The sequence below is a fragment of the Lemur catta genome, chromosome 7 (assembly GCF_020740605.2).
Source record: "Lemur catta isolate mLemCat1 chromosome 7, mLemCat1.pri, whole genome shotgun sequence".
Lineage (NCBI taxonomy): Eukaryota > Metazoa > Chordata > Mammalia > Primates > Lemuridae > Lemur > Lemur catta.
In genome coordinates this window covers 104,264,839-104,281,438 of record NC_059134.1, presented here as the reverse complement: position 1 = coordinate 104,281,438, position 16,600 = coordinate 104,264,839, and the positions used below count along the sequence as shown (strand labels likewise).

Genomic DNA, 16,600 nt, shown 5'->3' with positions numbered 1-16,600 from the left:
CACCTTCCAGACTGCACTTCAGAGGTGGGGGGCAAAGCCTGACCTCCCCTGTCTTGTTTTGTCCCTGCAGCTGCCCACCCATGTGCCCGCGACAACGGCGGTTGCTCCCACATCTGTATCGCCAAGGGTGACGGGACACCACGGTGCTCATGCCCAGTCCACCTCGTGCTCCTGCAGAACTTGCTGACCTGTGGTGGTAGGTGTGACCTTGGCACTTTCTGTTGGGATGATGTTCAGGGACCCGATTCTCTGCCTTCTAGATTACTGCCTGGCATCCTTTTAAAATCACGTCCCTATGGCATCCAATCTCCAAATTAGATCATCTCTTCCTTTGCTCTCCTTTCTTTTGTAACATATTATGTAATGCATTCAGTACTATGAATTTTCCTCTAAGCATTGCTTTTCCTGCATCCCACAAATTTTGATAAGTTGTATTTTCATTTTCAGATAATTCATATATTTTTATATTTCTCCTAAGATGACTTCTTTCACCTACCTATTATGTAGAAGTGTTGTTAGTCTTCAAATAGGTGGGAATTTTCTAAGTATCTCTCTGTTACTGATTTCTAGCTGAAATCCACCGTGGTCTGAGAGACTATTTTCTATGATTTCAATTACTTCAAATGTGTTAGGGGTTTTTTTATGACCCAACATTTGGTCTATCTTGGTGAGTGTTCCTTATGTGCTTGAGAAGTGCGTGGATTATGCTGTTGTTTGGGTGGAATGTTCTGGAAATGTCAATTAGATCCAGTTGATTGGTGGCACTGATGAGGGCGTGTGTATCTTTCCTGACTGCCTGCTCCAGCTGCCAGTGATTGACGGGGACATGAAGTCTCTAAGTCTCATAGCGGATTCGTCTGTTTCTCCTTGTAGTTCTGTCTTTTCCCCTCCTCCTCCCCTGACCCTCTTCTCCCGCTAGGGCTTGGTGGTGGTGGGAGGGTGAAGAAGGTGGGCGTTGGGGTCAGAGAGACCTGGATTCAAATCCATGCTCTGCGGCTTCCCAGCTGAGCAACCCCAGCTGTCACTGGGCCTCTTTCAGTCGCTGTTTTCTCCTCCATGAAATTGAGAGCACTTACCTAGCGGGCAGTTACTGTGGGCAGTAACATCCAGGCACTTCGCCTGGTCCCTGACATGTGATGTGCAGGAATGCCAGATGCTGTATCATCGAGGTGGCAGATGGAATAAAAGTGACCATCTTGGTCATCACCCTGGTGAAGCCCACTCCCCAGGGCTTCCTCTCTGCTGCGCCCGATGGCCTTGGATCATGTGGTTTCTGTGCTCGGCTCAGCTCCCCTTCTCCTCTGTGAGCTGCAAGGGGATCAGCGTCCTCCTTGTCCCCACCCCCATCTTACACACAGGGATGGCCGCACATGCCAGCTCGGCACGTGGACACCTGTTCTTTCCAGCGGTTTGTCTTGCTCCTGGAGAGACTGGCTGTTGCCCAGGAGCTCGGGGAGGGAGACCCCAGCACCCATCCCTCTGGAGCTTTCTCCTGCCCTGCCTCCCACCTTGAACCCCGGAGGGTTTGGTTAAGAGCGGGGGGGGCACATTTTGTGGCTGTCCCCCTTCCTGGGCTTTCTGGTGGCTTTTCTTCAAGTTCCTGCCCAGGGCTCATGTGGCTTTGCAGTCCAAGGATGTCCTTGCAGCTCCCCGGACGCCCCAGCTGCCCGGGCCAAGGGAGGGGATGGTGGACGGCACCGCCCAGGCCCCACCCAGGGCCTCCCTCCACCTGCCCCACCTGGGCTCCGGCCCCCTAGCCTCGGGGGCACCAGGCTCCTGCCTCTCGGCTTGGGAGACATGTACGTACTGTGCAGACGCCTCTGGGGAGATCACAGAAGGCCCAGGGTGCTAAGGTTCTCAGGCGAGAGCAGCAGGAGGCAGGCGGGGCCGGTGTTGCCTGAGTCGTCCCGGCGTTTTGGGCCTCGCCCCAGCCGGCACACCCTGGCTCTGCCCCTGCTGTCCCAGATACTCCTCCTGAGGCCTTGGTGGCAGATGGGCTGCTTCTGTTTTAGAGATGGGGAAATGCAGGTGTCGGGAGGCTGAGGGAGGCCGTGGTCTCACAGCTACTGAGGGAAGCTCGGGTTCCATCCTGGCCCTGCCCGACCCTCCAGCCACGGCTGCTTGGCCCCCTGGCCGGGTGGTATCTCGTGGCCTGGCCCCACAGGAGGCCCGGGTGCCCTCCTCTCCCCTGCTGGGCTCAGGTGAACAGTGGGGGCCCGGGGCCTCTGGGGCTCCGGCGCAGGCGTGGGGCAGGCCACCGCCCCACATCCCCCATGGCCAGGCCACCGTCTCTATGTCCCCCATGGCCAGGCCACCGCCCCACGTCCCCCATGGCCAGCCACCGCCCCACGTCCCCCATGGCCAGGCCACCGTCCCTACGTCCCCCATGGCCAGGTCGCCGTCCCCACGTCCCCCATGGCCAGGTCGCCGTCCCCACGTCCCCCATGGCCAGGCCGCCGCCCCACGTCCCCCATGGCCAGGCCGCCGCCCCTCATCCCCCATGGCCAGGCCGCCGCCCCACGTCTCCCATGGCCAGGCTGCCGCCCCACGTCCCCCATGGCCAGACGCAGCTTGCAGATGGCCCTTGTTGACTCCTCTCAGATGCTGTGGGCGCCTGGGACCCTGCTGGCCCTGGTGTGTCCTTCTGCTGCTGAGCCCAGTGATGACGGTGGCTTCTCTTTGTTTCCCAAGAGCTTTGTCCTTGCTCAGGTCCCCCCATGTCACCGTCCCTGTTCTCTCGGCGTGAGCTGGGCGGTTATGGGGGAGGCACAGGGGTTCTAAGCGCCCCGAGGCTCACACGCAGTGTCGCGGCGTGAAGCCATGCTTGTTTCCTCGTCAGAGCCCGGCGTGCCGGGACTGCCACTCAGCATTAACGTGGAGCTTCGGCCGATTTCCCAGCGTCCCCTCCCCGAGCCGGCCTCAGTCCGTTTTCTGTGACTTTCCTCACAAATGTGGGGGAGTCCTGGGAAACGGGGGCAGCCCCAAGGCTGAGGGGCTGTGCTGGTGCCCTCGTGCTTGGCCCTGGCCACAGTCCCCGGTGGGAAGTGGCTCTTGCCCTCCCAGCCCACCTCCCTCAGGTGACCCTCCCTCAGGGAGCCTCGTCCCCCCTCGCCGCTCTCCCTGCGGTGTCCTCAGCCCTCCTGCCTTGCCTCAGTCTCCTCCTCCGCAGGTGCCTGGGACCGGGCGACCGTGTCCTTTGCCAGCTCCCGCCCTGCTCACGGGCACACTCACCTCCTACAGGGTCCCTACTGCCCTAGCAGCCCCAAGCCCGTCGCAGGGTGGGTGCTGACCACCCACCATCTGCCCCTCCATCTCCCGACAGGGGTGCAGTGGGCGCTCAGGTGTGGCCGGGCTAATGTGCCCGGGTGTGTGCTGGTGCACACCGGATCCACAGCCCGGCCTGGGCCCCGAGGCCCGGAGGAAGGGGACTTGCCCCGGCTTCTCAACAGTCAGGGCTGAGTTCCCGCCCAGGCACTTCTGCCGTGCTTGGGGTGGTTGGTGCCTGCTGCTGAGACCAGGTTCCCAGGCAGCCCTTTCCCCTCTGCAGTGAAACAAACAGAAAGGGGCAGTGGTCTACCGCAGACACCCACGACGCCCAGCCTTCGCTCCGCACCGGGGCGGGAGGTGTGAGCGTGCACAGATGCGGTGATGGAGGACGTGTGGGTGCAGCTCCCGGGCCTTGGGGACAGGAGCCGGCGCGTGTCTCCTGCTCTGCAGCCTCATCGCGCCGTGGCCCGGAATTCCCTGGGCAGGACCGTGTGTGACGTTCTCTGTCCCTCCCACAGAGCCTCCCACCTGCTCCCCCGACCAGTTTGCGTGTGCCACGGGGGAGATCGACTGCATCCCTGGGGCCTGGCGCTGTGACGGCTTCCCTGAGTGTGACGACCAGAGTGACGAGGAGGGCTGCCCGGTGTGCTCGGCCGCCCAGTTCCCTTGCGCGCGGGGCCAGTGTGTGGACCTGCGTCTGCGCTGCGACGGCGAGGCCGACTGCCAGGACCGCTCGGACGAGGCCGACTGTGACGGTGAGGCCCTGCAGCGCCAAGGCCACTTGTCCTGCCCTCCTGCATGGGGCACTTGGGGCTCCGCCTGGCATCACATGAGCAGGGGCCCTGAAAAACTTTTGCTTAGAGAAATCGCCAGGTCCTCCTCACCTTGGGAAGGAAAGAAGTTAGTTTTAGGCCCAAGAAAGAAAAGCGCTGTGATCAGACCTCCATCCCGTCCCACCAGGTGGTTTGACTTTAAGGCAGACAGAGCGAGGCCCTCTCGCCTTCCTGAATTCACTGAAGAGTTTTACGGAAACTCAGGGCGAATCTGGGAGTGGGCTGAAGGTTCCACGGCTCACACGCTGGTAAATCCCAGCCCAAGACAGTGTGTCCTCCACTGAACAGTCTGTGAGGTAGCACTCATCCCTGGGTGGTCTCTAGCAACCCATTGAACCAGAAGTTACAGAGAGATTTGCTTAGGCATCCTGGGCCCACTCTGACCAGCAGGATCCTCCTTTAGATCTTGACAGTGAAACATCTTTCTTTTGTGCCTCTGAATTTTCCTTCCATAAGTAACCTGTTTGGTTGGTTACCAGAAAGTCATCCCATGCATAGCGAGGACAGGGTCCCCTTGTCTCTGGTTCCTGGGGCAGGACAGGAGGGGAGCTTAGCTGGCTGGCTAGGACGAGCCACGGCCAGTCCTGAGCCGCAGCAGCTGCCTTCCTCATGGAGCTGTGGGTCCCTCCAGACCAGCGCTGGGAGGCGCAGGCAGCGGTCAGTGCCATCCTAGCTCTCCCTCCCTCTCCAAAGGCCGTGGGCTGCCTCCCCCTCTCTGAGCTCTGCCGGGGCCCTGTCACTCCCTGCACCACCCACTCGGGGAGCCAAGGCTCTTCCTGGCTGTTCCTCTCATTGGCACTTACCCCACCCCACCCCATGCCCTGTAACCTGGAGAGCCTTGTGCAGGGCTGTCTGTTAGTCTTTGACGCGCGTGGACCTGACCCATGGTAGGCACCTGACAAATATCTCTTGGGGGATGAGAGGTGCACTGAGGTCTCGTCCCTCCCCTGGCGTGGCATAGGCCATGGGACAGTGGAGACGGGATCAGCTGTGACCGCTCCTGACCTGGTCCTAGAAAGGGTCCCATCCGCCCGCTCTCTGCTTGGAGCCCAGACCTTGGGTGCCCCCAGCCTCTGAGTGTGCGGCCCCTCCTTGCAGCCATCTGCCTGCCCAACCAGTTCCGCTGTGCCAGCGGCCAGTGCGTCCTCATCAAGCAGCAGTGCGACTCCTTCCCCGACTGCATCGACGGCTCCGACGAGCTCATGTGCGGTGAGCCAGCTTCTGGCAGAGGGCGCGGGTGCCTGCGCTGGGTTCCCCCGGGAGAGTGGGGGCTGGGGGGAGGAAGTTTGCCTTCAAGCAGGGTCTCAGGGGGGCCTAAGGCAGCTGGGAGGTTCCTTGGGGGAGGCAGTGGCCAGGAGGGAGGAGAGTGATCTTGTGATCTGTGGGTGTCCCCAGCTGGGCCAGAGGCTCTTAGGGACGGGGCCTCGCTCAGCAGCACCTGTCAGGCAGCAGGATTACTCTGAAGGCCGTGGTGGTCCTGATCCCCGGCTGCTTGCTGCCAGGCTGAGGAGGAGCAAGGTGCATGCATGTGAACACACATACACACTGACATACACACATATACACTGACATACACACATCTCGTGCATACGCACATACACAGCATGTCCCACATGCCACTCAAGTGACATGGCCTGTATATTCAGGGATACAGGGGCTAGAGTATGGGAGACCAGGGAAGTCAGGGAAGACTTCCTGGAGGCGGTAGCTCTTGAAAAGCTGTCTGATTCAGACAGGAAGGGAGCTGGAGTTCCAGGTAGGAAATAGGAAGGAGTCAATGTTTCTGGGGACATGGCCACCCCGTCACTGCAGAGGGACCTGGTCTGAGAGCTCTTCTGGCTACCAGAGAGTGAGGAGTCTGGGGATGGGGGGAGTGGAGAGGAGGTTTCCCCAGAGACTCCCTGAACGCTTTTGCACCTTCATGCCAGCCCAGGTCAGACACCTCAGTGCCATCTCAAAAGGGACCTGGGGCCAGATGGCAGCAGCGGGGGCCACAGGGGTCCCCGCTTCTCTGCTGGGCAGGTTCCCAGTCTGGCCAGGTCTGTGTCTGAGCCTCAGCGTGACTGTGGGCCCCACCGTATCGGGGGTGATACTTGCCCACAGTCAACTCTGTCACCAGAGCCAGCAGTTGTCCTCCCCTCTCCTTCGGGGTTCTGGCCTGCAGGAGGGGACGCAGTTGACTGTGCTCAGGATCGTTGAGCCACCTCAGGGGAAGGGGAATGTGCCTTTGTCAAAGTTGAGTCTGGAGCCTGGAAACCTCCTCCGTGGTGGCCCACCCTGTGGCCGGATGGGCAGCTCCAGGGCCCTCCCGGGCTGCAGGACACAGGGCCAGTGGGGCCCCACTCACGTCCAGCCACCACCCAGGGCCCCTGGACAAAGGAGACTGGTTGAGGGGCTGTGGGGAGGCCGGGCAGGGGCCGGGAGGAGGAGGAGGAGGAGGAGGAGGAGGGTGTTCCTGGCAAGGCTGCCCAGGCCGGCCTCTCCTCGCCCCCCGCCCTCCGTCAGTGGGTGCTGGGCCCGGGCAGAGCTGCCCCCAGGGCCTGCAGTGTCTGCCTCCCGGGAGGGCCCATTCCTCTGGGTTCATGTCGGCCACCCCTTCGCCTCTGTGCCCTGCAGAGATCACCAAGCCACCCTCGGACGACACCCCAGGCCATAGCAGCGCCATCGGGCCGGTCATCGGCATCATCCTCTCTCTCTTTGTCATGGGCGGGGTCTATTTTGTGTGCCAGCGTGTGGTGTGCCAGCGCTACTCGGGGGCCAGTGGGCCCTTCCCGCATGAGTACGTCAGCGGGACCCCCCACGTGCCCCTCAATTTCATAGCCCCGGGCGGCTCCCAGCACGGTCCCTTCACAGGTAAGGAGCTTGAGACCGAGGGCCCGGCAGGGACGGTGGTGGACGGGGTGCTGCAGCCATGTGCCTCGTGTGCACGTGGCAGACCCTGCGGACCAGTCCCGGCACTGGCCTTTCCTGCCAGGCCTGTGCTTGCGCCACAGTCCCTAGCACGGAGTGCTGTGCGCCCACAGCCCGTCCTCTGGAGGGGTGGGGGATCCCTCAGACTTGGCCTCGGTATTCTTGTGGGACGTGTCCTGAGTCATCAAGTCCTCATGTCCCTTAGAAATGAACGTGGGGGGCAGCTGGGCTCCCTGTAGAGCTAACAGAGTTGCTCGTGTGACAGCAGCTTTGTCTTCAGAGCAGCTAGGACTGTGGCTGCGCAGCTACGGTTGCGGCGTGGCCCGGGCACCGGGAGCGCAGGTCAGGCTTCTGGATGCCCCGGGGGCCGCACCACAGGGCTGGACCTCGCTGGTTTGCGTCACAGTCACGTGGGTGCTCATGTGTCTGGGGAGGTGAGGTCACTGCGAGCTCTGAAGGTGCCGCTACGGCTCCAGGGCCACCTTGGGGATTGCCCCGGGCCCCCTCTCTGTCCCACCCTCCCCCCAAGTCAGTCTCATCAGGCCCGATGTCGAGGTGCAGATGTGGCCTGATTGTCCCTGGGGGGTGAGGTCATCAGGGTTTCTCAGGACCTCCTGGAAGCCCACGTGGTGGCACCGTCACCATCCCAGCAGCCCCAGAGGGCGGGGCCCCGTGTGTGCCTGGCAGGCTCTGAGCCGAGCCCGGCTGAGTTCCCACGGGCCCACGCGCCCCGGGGCAGGTGCTGGGCGTCTGGCCACTTGATGTGAGCCTTGGTCAGCTTGCGCCGGACACGGCCAGAGAGGCCTGTGGGAGGTGCGGGCTGGACCTCGGGGCAGCAGAGCTGGGGAGGATGCAGCGTGTCTGTGGGGGGCCGGGCCGCCTGAGCCCCCTCGTCCCCTCCCCTGGCAGGCATCTCGTGTGGAAAGTCCATGATGAGCTCCGTGAGCCTGATGGGGGGCCGGGGCGGGGTGCCCCTCTACGACCGCAACCACGTCACCGGGGCCTCGTCCAGCAGCTCGTCCAGCACGAAGGCCACGCTGTACCCGCCGGTGAGTGTGCGGGCAGGGAGGGGCGGGTGGGCCAGCCGGGCCGTCACTGTCAGTGCTGGCCGGTGGGGGCTTTCCAGAGTTGGTGACTAGAGCACGGTGGGGGTGCTCGCCTTCCTCCCTCTCCAGACCCCTGTGGCTTTTTCTTTAATGACCTTGTTTTCTACTTAGAAAAGCGTAATCCTTGTTCGTGTCGGTGATTTGAAAGCCACAGGAAAAGATAAAGGCTGAACTCACCCATAGTCCACCAGGTGGTCTGTGTTCTGCCAGCCCCCCGTGGCTGTGGGCCTGTCTGCCTGCAGGAGCTGCCCGCAGCCCTCCCCCCAGGCGTGCCCTGTTGTCCTCCCCAGTGCTAGGAAATAGCTGGATTGTTTTCCGAAGGACAAACGCAGGTGATGTCTGTGGACAGCAGAGCGGGCTGGCGCTGGCTGAGCCACACCCTACCGTGAAATGTGACGAGGCTGCAGCACTGATGCCCTCCGGCTTCCCGAGGGGAGCCCTTGGCCGGCACAGCCCAGGGTGCCAGGGCTGGCTTGTTTAAGCACTGGGGTCTGACTTGACGTGCTTTGTTTGCTTCTAATTCCTCCCAAACCCGAGTCCTGCAGCCCTGTGCCCTTCTAAGGTGAGAACAACCCCTTAGGTTTCCTCTGGGGTCTCCCCAGTGAACCCCGCCTTGCAGGGCTGGTCCTTCATGCCCTTCTGGGTGTCCCTGACGTCTGGGGTGTTCCCTCCTCCTTATCACACCTGACCCTGGCAGGCCTGGCGGGCATGCAGAAGAGGGAGAAGAGGGTTATCTCTGGGTTGCTGGACAGGAACTGAGTTTCCTGGAGGCCCCAGGGCCTGACTGTTTAGGGACAAAGGAAGCCCAGAGCCAGAGGTTAGAAAACTCCCACCATTCTTCTTGTGCTCCTGCTGCCGGCACTCCCAGAGAGCCCACCTAGCCAGCTGGGCACAGGACCCCTCTAAGGCCAAGTTTACTCCAGGAAGCAGCTCCCCTTGCCCCCCAGGACATGCACCAGGAGGCTCAGGGGAGTGGCTCTCCGTGGGGAGCTGGGGGGTCTCACCAGGCTGTCAGAGGAGACACTGACCAGCCAGCTGTGTCTAGACGCTTGATGGTTTAACCATGCAGTTCGCCCCCTGGCGTGTTCACAGATGTGTGCAACCCTCACTGCGGTTAATTTTAGAATGTTTTTATCATCCCTAAAGAAACTGTGAGTGGAGCCGGCTATTTTTAAATTAGCAAAGTGATACGTACTCATGGCACAAAATTCAAAAGGCACCGAAGAATGTGCAGTCAGAAGAGACCCCACGCTCACGCCAAGCGGGACCCCCCGGAGGCGTGTCCCGTTGTGGGTTTCTTGTACGTCCTCCCACGGATAGTCCGTACCTACACCAGTACACAAGAGTATGGACTTTATTTTCCCTGCAAAGAGATTATAGTAGGTTTTGTGCAGTTGTAAGAAATACTCCGGAGGGATTTGTCTGCCACTTGCTCAGTTTCCTCCAGTGGAAGCACCTTGCCCAACTGCGCAAGCACAGTGTCACCTCAGGACACGGGTGTGACCCTTTTACCTTTTTCATATGTCACCAGTTTTACATATGTGCTTGTGAAAACCCAAAAGGTGGCAGCTCAAGGGGCCACTCAGCCTTGCCTGTCGCTCAGGGTACACGAAAGCTGGCACTGACCGAGCACCGCTGTGGCGCTCAGCGGCCGCACACGCCCTACCGTGGCGCACGTGAGCCCGTCTCTAGGAGGAGGTGCTGTCATCCCCGGTTTGCAGCAAGGGGGCTGTGGAACCCAGTGGTAACTGCTGGCCCTGGGTGTCCTGCCTGCAGGTGCTGGAGCCGGGCTGGCCGACTCTCAACACCCCCAGACGCCCCACCTCCCCCGCACCCTCAGGTTGGTTCTGCTTCAAGGGCAGCACCGTCCTGTTCTTAGTGGCTGAATGGTGCCCTTTGCCAGGTGTGGCTGGGCCCCTGCGGACAGTGTCCGAGTCCCCCTGCAAGGCCGAGCCTTGGCCATTCTGACGGCTCTTGCCAAGTGGCCTCCCCAGAGGACAGTCCATCTTCCTGCCAGCAGAGGGCCACACGGCAAGGCTGTCTCTGTCCAAGTGCACTCCACCAGTCCAATGCAGGGAATCATGTTGAAATCTTAAATGTTTATTTAATTATTAATTATTAGAGACAGGGTGTTGCTCTGCCACCCAGGCTGGGGTGCAGTGGTGCAATCACAGCTCACTGCAGCCTCCAACTCCTGGGCTCGAGAGCCTCCCACCTTGGCCTCCCAAAGGGCTGGGAGCTAGGACTACAGGTATGTGACACGCACCTGGCCTGTATTTCTTTCATTATGAATGACACTGAACATCTTTTTTTGTGTGTTTAAGAACCTTTGTCATTTTATTTTTCTTAGAAGGGTCTGTGCATACATCCTTTTTATATTGGATTGTTGATACTTTCCCTACTCATTGGTAAGATCTCTTTAGATGCAGAGATGCTGTGAGGAAACTGGCCCATTGCCTGGTATATGTGTTGAAGATATTTGTTTCCCAGCGTTTTTGTCTTTTGATTTGGGTTATGGTATGTTTTGCCATTCATGCAATGAAATTGTTAATCTTTTATAGTGCCTGATGTGCTTTCGGTCCTGCTCAGAATGGCCTTCTCTACTCTGATCATAAAAAACTCCCTTCCACGTTCTCTTTCTTAGTGTCCTCATGCTTTTTGTTTTATGTTTAAATCCTCCAACCTCCCGGAATGTAGTGAGATGTACAGGCGTCCACTTGTCCCTTTGCTGGTGGCTGCCAGGTGACTTGCACTATGACCTGCAGTCAGGAGAGAGACCACGTGGTAGTTGGAGCACGTGAAGTTCAGTACCTAGGTGTGTTAACAGGGCTTGGAATGACAGGGCATTGGCCAAAGAGAGAGAAAGAGAACTCTGAGGCTGCAGGAACAACAGGTGGGCCGAGGTAGCGCTCCCAAGGAAGAGACCCCCAGGGCCAAGATCCAGTCCTTGTTGAACAGGGCATAGCTGTGGTTCACCAGATGGCTGAGAAGTTGCTTAGGTGCTACAGTGGTGGAACCTGCCAGAAATCTGCCCACTGCAGTATTGGGAAAACATCTCCTCCTCACCTTAATGTCCCCAGAGCCCTGCGGGGGAGGAGCAGGCATACCCAGCAGAGGAGGGGGCTCGGACAGAATCTCAGCTTGCCTTGACAGGTGCAGGTGAAGACCAACCAGGGCCAGCCAAGTTATGGCAGGTGTGGAAACAGGAGCCCACGGGGCCAGGGCAGCTGCGGGAGGCCTTGCCTGCTGCTTCTCTGCCTGCCCTCTGTTCTGGAGGCCCCACGCCCACCCGCCCCCCAGTGTTGTGCCCTCCAACTTTGGGGTCAAATCCTGCGGGATCCTGCGCTAGCTATCTGGGCTCAGTGGACCCTCCCCAGGATAAGGAGCTGGGCCTGGAGCTGCTTCCTAAATGCAGGGGAAGGGCTGGGACTTCCCGCAGGTAACTGTCAGTTGTCAGGGCAGCCTGTGAAGCAGGTCTTCTTTATCTCATTTTAGAGATGCATAAATCGAGGCTCAGAGAGGTGACGTCCCTCCCCAGGGTTCATGCTACAGCTGGATGAAACAGGACTGGACCCAGATCTGTGTAGCATGAAAGGCTGTGCCCTTTCTGCCACCCTAGGGGACCTGGAAGAATTCAGTCCTTCAGGGCACACAGTGACGGTCCTGTTCCCATTTCTCTGTAGGAGTTTGGATGGGGCCGTGTCCTTTACAGGGATGGCTGTATGGGACCCACGTAAGCCCTGCACACTTTGAGCTGGGTACAGGGTTGGGGTGCTGTCAGCAGGAGTTGCTGGGTAGGGTGCAGACTTGTGTGGGTGTCCCTCTGTCCCTTCGTGGGGCTGGTTGTGCACTTCCTGGCTCTGGAAGGCAGGTTCACACGGCAGATTTATCTACTTACTATCGCAGTTTTGGGGCAAGTGGCAGTACAGGCCCTTGAGAAAGGGGGGCGCCTTTTTCTGGCAGTGGGGCTGGGGCCCCTCCCTCAGCGTGGGGAGCCCTGTGCATGGGTGAGGGCCAAGCAGGGACACAGAGCCACCTGCGTGTTTGGAATAAGGATGCTGTTACAGGAGTTAGACTGTCTGGTGGTGGCAGGAGGTGTGGAAGTAAAAGTCAGAAGGAGAGTTAGTGGCGAAGTCCCCGAGGAGCTTGGCCAGGTGCTCCCTGGTGCAGGTGGGCACGCCGGGGCCGGGGGACATCTGCTGCTGCAGCCGGTCAGGCTGGCTATGACGGGGGCTGGCATAGGAGACTGGTGGGGACCTTGTCGAAGTTCTGCCTCTACGGCCCAACGTCTGGATGTGGGCCTGGAGTCACTGCTGGCCAGCAGGGCTGGTGACTCTGGGAGGGTGAGGTCACCGGGGGCAAAAGTGCCCCTGTTCTCTGCCTCTCACTGCAGCGACCTTCAGGGCAGAGGGGGTCTGCCTGCCCTCCACTTGCCGCGTCTCACCGCTCTGACCAGAGCGGGACCAGGAAAGGGCTCCTGGGAAGCCTGGGGCCGGCTTGGCAGAGCTGGCCCAGCCAGGGCCCCTCCCTGTGGGGACAGTGCAGGGCGGGCAAGCGGGAGGAGTCACAGCTGGGCGAGGCCCCGAGTCACCCCTGCTTGGCTCTCCTCAGATCCTGAACCCACCTCCGTCCCCCGCCACGGACCCCTCCCTGTACAACATGGACATGTTCTACTCTTCCAACATTCCGGCCGCTGCCAGACCGTACAGGTAGGGAGTCCCAGCAGGGCCTGCGAGTGTCATGGCCACGTGGGCTCAGACCATCCTGTGGTGGGGGAGGGCCCAGGTACTTCCTGCTCTCCATGGCACCGGGCTGCCTCCCGGAACCAGCGCAGTGGGGTTGCGTGCGGATCCCAAGCTCGCAGCTGCTTCAGGTAGCCCTGGGAGGGGCACTTGTGGGCCAGGACACGGCTTGGAGCTGTCTGCCCTGAAGGTGCCACCAGGGGTGTTCCTGCCCCGTCATCCCACTGCAGGGGAGGCCGAGGACTTGGGCTCCAGGGTCCACCTGCGCTCTGGAATCTGGCTGTGGGCCCCTGGCCATCACGACACCGCCTCTGGGCACCTCAGTCCTCGTAGGACAGAATGCGAATGTGCAGGCTGGTGCTGCTCCCAGCCCAAGGGCGTGGCCGTTTCAGGACAATCCTGGCTTCTTACTGGCCACACTGGCTGTTTGTCCTGACACCAGTGCCCGCATTGGGGTGACAGGCCCCTCCTCCCTGGGATGTCAAGAAGTGGGGTCCAGGTCAGAGCCTGGGGTGGACCCGGGTGAGCCTCCTGACCTTTAATCCCATGATCTCAGCCAACATATCACATCCCCAGCACTTGGCCTACCCCGCAGGGGCAGTGGTGGGTGGCCCGGGTCCACCAGTGCTCTGGCACCCCTGGCCTGGGTCCCGGAGCCGCGGGGCCTCCTGAGCATGGCACCACCCGCCACCTAGTGGCAACTTCTGGGAACTGCAGCCTGGGCAGCTGTCCGTATTGAGTCAGCACCTGCTCAAGGACCTGCAGTGGCCCCCTGGTGCCTCAGCATCACATCCAGGCACAGCTGCCCACGTTGGGCTGTCACAGTCACAGCAGCCTCATCCGCTACTGTCTCCAGAGTCACCACATCCACACCAGGCAGGCCAGTCCCGCCTGTCCCTCCTTGTGCCTTTGCTCCTGCCACCCAGCTCTGGGCCCCACCACTGAGACATCTTCCCTCGCCGCAGTCTGACCTCACAGTGGCTGCGGTCACCAGGTGTTGGCTCCACCTTCCCGCCCACTGTGAGCCCCGCTGTGCTGGGGCCGGGCTCCTAAAACTCACCAAGATCCCAGGCTGGACTCAGGCCGTGCCTCCTGACGTGGATTTCTGGGCTGCTGTGGGGTCAGGCAGCCCCTGGGAAGACAGGCGTTCCGGAGGGCAGGAGGCGTCTCCAGAGTCGGGTCGCTTTAACCCAAGATGGGACCATTCCAGGCCCATCCGTCACCAACGTTTACGGTGTGATATTACAGTGAATGGTTGTCGAGCGCCTTCTAGGAACGGTTTCTAGCACTTTCCCTGCAGGATCTCCTTTACTCCTCACAAGCCCCTTTTGAAATGGGTACTGCTTCATGCCCCGTTTTTATCAGTGAGAAACTGAAGCTCAGAGAGGTCAAGTACATACTGCCCACGGTCAGCCAGGCAGGCTCCAGAGGCCTCGTTCTCCATAAGGGCAACCCCACAGGGCCTGGGCTTGGCAGCCACGCCCACGTTAGAGGCAGGGACATTGAGGCTCAGAGAGGGTGCATGACAGGCCTAGGCCACATAGCAGGTTGGGTCCCGGGTCAGGCCTGCCTCTTCCTGAACTCGTGCTGCCACGGACAGGGCTTTCCTGTTTGCAGCTCCGGGTGCCTGTGCCCACCAGACCGGACGTGCACACGGGCCTCCCCGAATCCCGGCCTTAGTCCACGGCCTTTGTTTCTTGCAGGCCCTACATCATTCGAGGCATGGCTCCCCCGACAACGCCCTGCAGCACGGACGTGTGTGACAGCGACTACAGCGCCAGCCGCTGGAAGGCCAGCAAGTACTACCTGGATTTGAACTCGGACTCAGACCCCTACCCGCCCCCACCCACGCCCCACAGCCAGTACCTGTCGGCGGAGGACAGCTGCCCGCCCTCACCCGCCACAGAGCGGAGCTATTTCCACCTCTTCCCGCCCCCTCCGTCCCCCTGCACGGACTCGTCCTGACCTTGGCCGGGCCACCCTGGCCTCTCTGCGCCCCTGTAAATAGTTTTAAATATGAACAAAGAAAAAATATATTTTATGATTTAAAAAATAAATATAATTGGGATTTTAAAAACGCAAGAAATGTGAACAGTGATGCGGGTGGGCAGGGCGGGGAAAACTTTGTACAGTGGAGAAATATTTATAAACTTAATTTTTTTAAAACGTAACTGCCATTCTTTTGTGCCGTGTGTGCATTTGAGTTGCATGTCCCTGTGGAGCAAACGCTGACCCCTCACTGAGGTCAGCGTCGAGAGCTTGTCCTGAGTGAGGGTCCCTCTGTCGGGTTCCCCCAGGGAAGGGCTGGGACCTCTCCAGGGGCTGGCATCCTCCCTAGGAGGTGTCCTTGGCCCCGAAGACAGGGCAGGCTGCACGGACATGTGGATGGCTCTGCGCTGCTGTCCTCAAATTCTTGGTAGTGTTGGAGAAAGGGCCTATATCTTCACGTTGTACTGGGATTATGTACCTGGGCTTTGGGCTGTTCCCAGGCCAGTCTTGGCTACCCTGTGACCGCTTGTGTGCTCGCCCAGGGCTACTGCCCATTGCATGATCGGGGGGCTGCTTCTGTGCCCACCCCATTGGGTGGGGTGCTGAGCCCACTATGCCGAGCTGCACTTGCCCAGGCAGGAAGGAACTCCGGTCCTCGTGGGGCAGCAGGCAGGCGAGGCCTGAGGCCTGCTGTGTGCCCACCCTGGGAGGTGCTGCAGAAGATGGGCAGAGAGGCCCGGCCCCCAGGGCGTCCCAGACTGTGGAAGGAGATGGAGAGCAGTCGCATGGGGAGGATGCTGGGCTCCTGAAGGTCAGGCAGGAGCTGCCGTCTTCAGAGGGCAGGGAGGAAATGCCCAGTGCATCAGCCTAGAAGGTTCTGAACCCAGTGAGAAGGCTGGCGGGAGGTGAGCTTGTTGCCGAGTGCAACTCCACTTAAGGACCAAAATAGAAGGCCGGGCATGCCGCCTCGTGCCTGTCATCCCAGCTCTCCGGGAGGCTGTGGTGGGGGAGGATCGCTTGAGGCCAGGAGTTAGAGGCTGCAGTGAGCTGCGATGACGCCACTGCACTCCAGCCTGGGTGACAGAGTGAGACCTTGTCTCAAAAAAAAAGAAAAGAAAAATACAAGGATCTGGAAGAAATGCCTCGAGTGAGCCTGCAGGCTTCCCAACGGGACCCCAAAAATCACCTGAGACCAACAGCTGAGGGACAGGAGTCTTGTGGGTGACCAACTGCTAGATGTCCTCCACGGTGGGAGGACACCTGAAACACGGGGATCCTGATGACTGCTCCTCCAGGGGACAGCTGAGGAACATGTGGGCACACGAGCCTGTCGGCCCCTGGTTTCCTGTGACAGACCTTCAGGAGTCGCCACCCCTGTCCTGACTGCCTAGGAGCCCCCTGAGGCGAGGGGTCAGCATTGGCAGTGATGGAGACGGGCCAACTTGCTGGCGTGGAGAGCAGACGACAGGGGTGGGGACCTACGCCCAGGCCCCTGCAGACGGGCACTGCACCTCTGATGGCGCACCCGCCCCGTGAGGATTCCCTGCAATAACGTCTGTGAAAAGCCCTGCTCAGTCGAGTATCTGGCTAGTAGCAGGTCCTTGGCAAATGGAAGCTGTGACCTATTAGAGCTTGGAGAAGTGACAGACTCACCCAAGGTCACACTGCTAAGACCAGCAGAGCCAGAGGGTCACCAAAGCTCCTAGGCCCAAAGACGGGGTCTCCTGCCCCGTGCCACAGAGCTGCCTACGGG

The 16,600-nt window shown here is 60.3% G+C and overlaps 1 protein-coding gene across 1 annotated transcript in view; it reads left to right on the top strand.

The window, feature by feature from the left end:
• Nucleotides 1-15,023, top strand: part of LRP5 (LDL receptor related protein 5) — a 105,509-nt gene extending 90,486 nt beyond the window's left edge. The window contains exons 17-23 of the mRNA XM_045558267.1: nt 71-196; nt 3,786-4,022; nt 5,199-5,309; nt 6,717-6,953; nt 7,920-8,059; nt 12,728-12,825; nt 14,562-15,023. Coding sequence (XP_045414223.1) covers nt 71-196; nt 3,786-4,022; nt 5,199-5,309; nt 6,717-6,953; nt 7,920-8,059; nt 12,728-12,825; nt 14,562-14,823 — 1,211 coding nt within the window. The 3' untranslated portion in view covers nt 14,824-15,023. The remainder of the gene's footprint in view (nt 1-70; nt 197-3,785; nt 4,023-5,198; nt 5,310-6,716; nt 6,954-7,919; nt 8,060-12,727; nt 12,826-14,561) is intronic.
• Nucleotides 15,024-16,600: the final 1,577 nt, after the last annotated feature.